Source organism: Eurytemora carolleeae, unplaced genomic scaffold, assembly GCF_000591075.1.
Source record: "Eurytemora carolleeae unplaced genomic scaffold, Eaff_2.0 scaffold624, whole genome shotgun sequence".
In the NCBI taxonomy this organism is placed as follows: Eukaryota; Metazoa; Arthropoda; class Copepoda; order Calanoida; family Temoridae; genus Eurytemora; species Eurytemora carolleeae.
In genome coordinates, this window is record NW_019396553.1 from 172833 (window position 1) to 177936 (window position 5104).

Here is a 5104-nt window from a genome sequence, read left to right on the forward strand (position 1 = left end):
AAAGTTTATCTTTATATATTTTGATAAGTCAGTCTGAAACTGTATAATTTAATAGATTTTTATACGAATATTTTTTTTGTTAAGAACGGGTTAATAATTAGGAGCTTTTGAGTACATGGGTATCCTTAAAACCTTTTTCTGATCAAGGATCGCTGAGATTTTCTGTTTTTTTCTTTCTAGTTATTGATAATTTTCAATTGTTATATCTCCTTAAACATTTAGGCTGCAGCCCAATTACCATTTAAGTATTATAAGAACTCTATGCTTTATAAGACATCAGAATGTCGATATCTTCCTTATATTTACTGATACACATGTCTGAAATGTACCGTTGTTAATCGGATTATAAGAACTCTATACTTTATAAGACATCAGAATGTCGATATCTTCCTTATTTTTACTGATACACATGTCTGAAATGTACCGTTGTTAATCGGATTATAAGAACTCTATACTTTATAAGACATCAGAATGTCGATATCTTCCTTATTTTTACTGATACACATGTCTGAAATGTACCGTTGTTAATCGGATTATAAGAACTCTATACTTTATAAGACATCAGAATGTCGATATCTTCCTTATNTCATTGCTTTTATCTAGATACTTGATTCGTATTCTGTTCATTGCTATAGTAATCATTGCTTTTATCTAGATACTTAAATCTTATTCTGTTTAATGCTATAGTTATCATTGCTTTTATCTAGATACTTTATTCTTATTCTGTTGCTAAAGTTTTCATTGCTTTTGTCTTGTTACCGGGTTCCTACCCTTCATGTCCATTGCTATAAATATTATTGATTTTAAATATTTAGCAGGAAATTTTATAGAATTGTTTTGATTTATACTACATAAACTTCTTATAGGGTTGCCCACAAAAGAAGAGGCTTTAATGATGACCGGAAACTAAAATAACTATTTGCGGTTATGATTAATTTTCTACATAAAATTATAGATCTAAGTGATTTAGCAAATAGACTTGAGCGGCAGGGAATCAGGAATGTTAGAATGAGTCGTCTTTGAAGTCTCATTTTTTTGGGCTGCCCTGTAGTGAATATTTTTCTGTCTGATATATTATGAAACGTTTTTATTATTTATGTTTATTTATCCGTTTTTTTTTTTACCAATTATGAGAATAGTACAGAATTTTGAATATTATTTGTCATATATAGAACAGAATATTTAATTATTGAAGTATTGTAAAAAGAAAAAAAAAGTTTTTTATTTTTGTTTTTAAAAAACGACTGAAGATGTGTTGTCGTTAGTCAGAAAAAATTTGAATACTTGCCTAAAATACTAATTTTTATCCATTACATCTTTAAAGCCCAATGGTGTGGATATTTTTATATTTCAAGCAAAGATTTCTGCTGGATGAAATGGTTATAAATATCTAAGTTTTACACCATCAGATGCAAAGATACGGGAATTAGAAAATGTTGACATAAAAATACTGATATGAGAAAACATCTCCGTGCGATAATTATAAGAGCGTTTGTTATCTTCAACTTTTGATCACAGAATTTATATTTTAATCGACAGAAAATTATGAATTGAGGCAAGTCTCTTTTTGGTTTAAAATCTATTTTGTTTCTTGTATCTATATTTTGATGTAAAATGTAAAATGTTTTAGAGACCGAAATTTATGAACTTGATCTGCCTACCGCCGTTTTAGACTTGAATCACCAATTCAAATCCTTCTTTAATCTTTTAATTTGAACCGGTAGTAGGTAGTTTAGCGGCGCAGCTCAAATTCATAAAATTCGGTCATAGGAAAAAATTTATATTTTGTCAGAAAGACCTAAATTTCAGAAAAATGGAATTGGAGGATGATACTCCTCAGGTGGAGGACAGATCCATGTTGGAGGCTCTTGAGGTTCTAGGAATTAATCCAGGGATTGAATCCCAGGAAACCACACCGTCCTCGGAGGATGTATCTATGCCCTCTGCAATACCAGGTATAAGATAGATAACAGTTCTTTTCTTCTAACAATTACTTGGGTAATAGGATATTTACGCGCAAAATTAAAATAGTTAATGATGAAAGAATTTTTATTTTGTTTGGCCATAGAATCTCGAGGTATCATTAACAAAACGCAATTTTACAATACAAACGATTAATTTTAGATTAGTTGTAAATTATTTGTAATAAATAAATTAATGTGATATGGTTTGGGTTTTATGAGGACAGTGCATAACTAGTTTTATTATAAAGCATACAACATTAAGTAAACAATCAAGGCATTGGCCTTAATGGACCTGCCCTTCTGCCTTGCTCAAGAATACCAAGCCTTGATAAAGGGGCTATCGTAATTTCATGTAACCCTTGATTTCAACCTTTATCTGTTGAATATTATAGAAGTGTTAAAATAATTCCATTGTTTCTTGTGAGCAGAAATCCGTAAGTCGCTTTCGCAGAAAACCCACAGTTGAAAATAATCAAGTTTCAAGAAGGGATTCATGAACAGCTCATTTATACTATATCAGACAAAGCTTTTAAGGAAATTGGACATGCCGCGCTATAAATGAAGGTTCACTTGAATAAACGTTATTTGTTAATTATTTTACAATTTTTGTTGATGTTTACAATATTTCCTGAACTTTAGTTATAGGCCACAGTAAGATATAAACAACTCCTTTTCTTCTCCAGGGGCGTAATTAGGAGTGCTTCCTTTTTTCTAGGGGGGGCTCAGAGCCAGTTAACGGCCCTAAGTGCCGAAACCCCCTTGGAAACCATAGATTTCACTGCTCCGGGGGGGGGCTGTGCTTCCTAGCCCCACCCCCTTAGTTCGCCCTTATCACTCTTTTCACCCTTCTTAGCTTTACTTCCATTGTTAAGGAGTAGGACGAAGTATAACTTCCATTGTTAAGGAGTAGGACAAAGCTTTACTTCCATTGTTAAGGAGTAGGACGAATTTTTACTTACATTGTTAAGGAGTAGGACGAAGCATAACTTCCATTGTTAAGGAGTAGGACGAAGCTTTACTTCCATTGTTAAGGAGTAGGACGAAGACTAGGTGGGGAGCTGGAGGAGGACATGTCTCAGTCCTATCACGAGATATTTGAAACCCAGGTAGCAAACATTTCATTTTAATTTCATGATTTCGCCCTTTAACCACAAATAAAGCTGGGGGTTTCTACCGCTCTTTTGGGACAATACCCGCCTCCTTTTCTAACAATAATCTTAGCTTTTAATTCATTATTTCTTCGCCATCATAAACCCAAAAACGTTCGCAGATTTTTCTTCGACTTTACGCTTTTTGATTAACTGGAAATAAACAGACGGACAGACAGACAGACAGATGACTCAATATTTTGTAATTATAAACTACAGTGAGTTCCATAAAACTGTGGAATACTAAGACGACATTTAAGCAATCTTATGTGTATTTGATTTTTTTGTAAGCCAATAGCTTCACCAACGACTTGAGAATCATTTTACGAAGTGAAATGGGTCTGTTTTTCTTATTCATTAAACTATTTATACTCGTAACTTAAATCTAGAAGTAGTCTGTTTATTACATTAATTTCCACGGAATGATGGTTTACCTTTTTTATTTATTTATTCAACAGTTGTGTACATGTCTCACTTTAGAATCTTAATCACGTTTTAAGTATTTTTGTTTCAAGGCGTATATGCAGAAACGGGAAGAAGAAGATGAAGAAAAAGAAGAAAAAAGAGAAAGAAGAAGGACAAATGAAGACGTAAAAGCACCAAAAATTGAGAAATCAAAAGAAACAATTGTGAGTAAAAAATATAGTTTGTATCACGAACATTTTTTTTACGGTTTACCATGAAATTTCTGTTCTATTTAATATTTTGAACAGGTTTGAGAAGAAGAAAAAATTCTCTCTGAAGTCTAAAATTATGGTTGTCTGTTTTTTTGTTTGCTTGTTTTGACAAATTCTTAAATAATTTGTGTTTCAGAGTAGAGGTCCGGGTGGGACGGATATTATCTCTCCGAGTTCAGATTTAGTAGGGAGTGAGAACTCGGGTTCCACTGAAACTGGTATTAAGGTAGTTCCACAGGTAGGGAATATTTATCCACTTATTTTTATCTTGAAATAATTCCAGGGGAGCTGGCAAGAACTTTAAAACTAGGATTGGAAAAAAATTGGGAATACAATGCATATTTTTGTTGATTTGCACCATGACATGTCCTCTTATGTTAATCTATCCCTTCTTCTCCCTATGTTGATCTATACCCTGATATCTTCTCCCTATGCTGATATATTCTGCCTATGTTGATCTGTACCCTGATATATTCTCCCTATATTGATCTATACCCTGATATATTATCCCTATGTTGATCTATACCCTGATATCGTCTCCCTCTGTTGATCTATACCCTGATATCTTCTCCCTATGTTGATCTATACCCTGATATATTCTCCCTATGTTGATGTGTACCCTGATATATTCTCCCTATATTGATCTATACCCTGATATATTCTCCCTATGTTGATCTATACCCTGATATATTCTCCCTATGCTGATCTGTATCCTGATATGTTCTCCCTATGCTGATCTGTACCCTGATATATTCTCCCTATGTTGATCTGTACCCTGATATATTCTCCCTATATTGATCTGTATCCTGATATGTTCTCCCTATGCTGATCTATACCCTGATATATTCTCCCTATGTTGATGTGTGCTCTGATATATTCTCCCTATATTGATCTATACCCTGATATATTCTCCCTATGTTGATCTATACCCTGATATCTTCTCCCTATATTGATCTATACCCTGATGTCTTCTCCCTATGTTGATCTATACCCTGATATATTCTCCCTATGCTGATCTGTATCCTGAAATGTTCTCACTATGCTGATCTGTACCCTGATGTATTCTCCCTATGTTGATGTGTATCCTTATATATTCTCCCTATGCTGATCTGTTTCCTGATATATTCTCCCTATGTTGATCTGTACCCATTCTCCCTATATTGATCTATACCCTGATATATTCTCCCTATGTTGATCTATACCCTGATATATTCTCCCTATGTTGATGTGTACCCTGATATATTCTCCCTATATTGATCTATACCCTGATATATTCTCCCTGTGTTGATCTATACCCTGATATATTCTCCCTATG

General features: G+C 33.4%; 1 protein-coding gene across 2 annotated transcripts in view; it reads left to right on the forward strand.

The window, feature by feature from the left end:
- The first annotated feature begins 1169 nt into the window (after positions 1–1169).
- The window catches only part of LOC111705392 (uncharacterized), an 8173-nt gene continuing 4238 nt past the window's right edge, over positions 1170–5104 (forward strand). Inside the window, exons 1-4 of one of the 2 annotated variants that reach the window (XM_023477921.1) lie at positions 1170–1955; positions 2997–3070; positions 3628–3741; positions 3926–4027. In XM_023477921.1, the coding sequence (XP_023333689.1) occupies positions 1814–1955; positions 2997–3070; positions 3628–3741; positions 3926–4027 (432 nt within the window). In that variant the 5' untranslated portion in view covers positions 1170–1813. The remainder of the gene's footprint in view (positions 1956–2996; positions 3071–3627; positions 3742–3925; positions 4028–5104) is intronic. The other variant, XM_023477922.1, reaches the window with a different exon arrangement.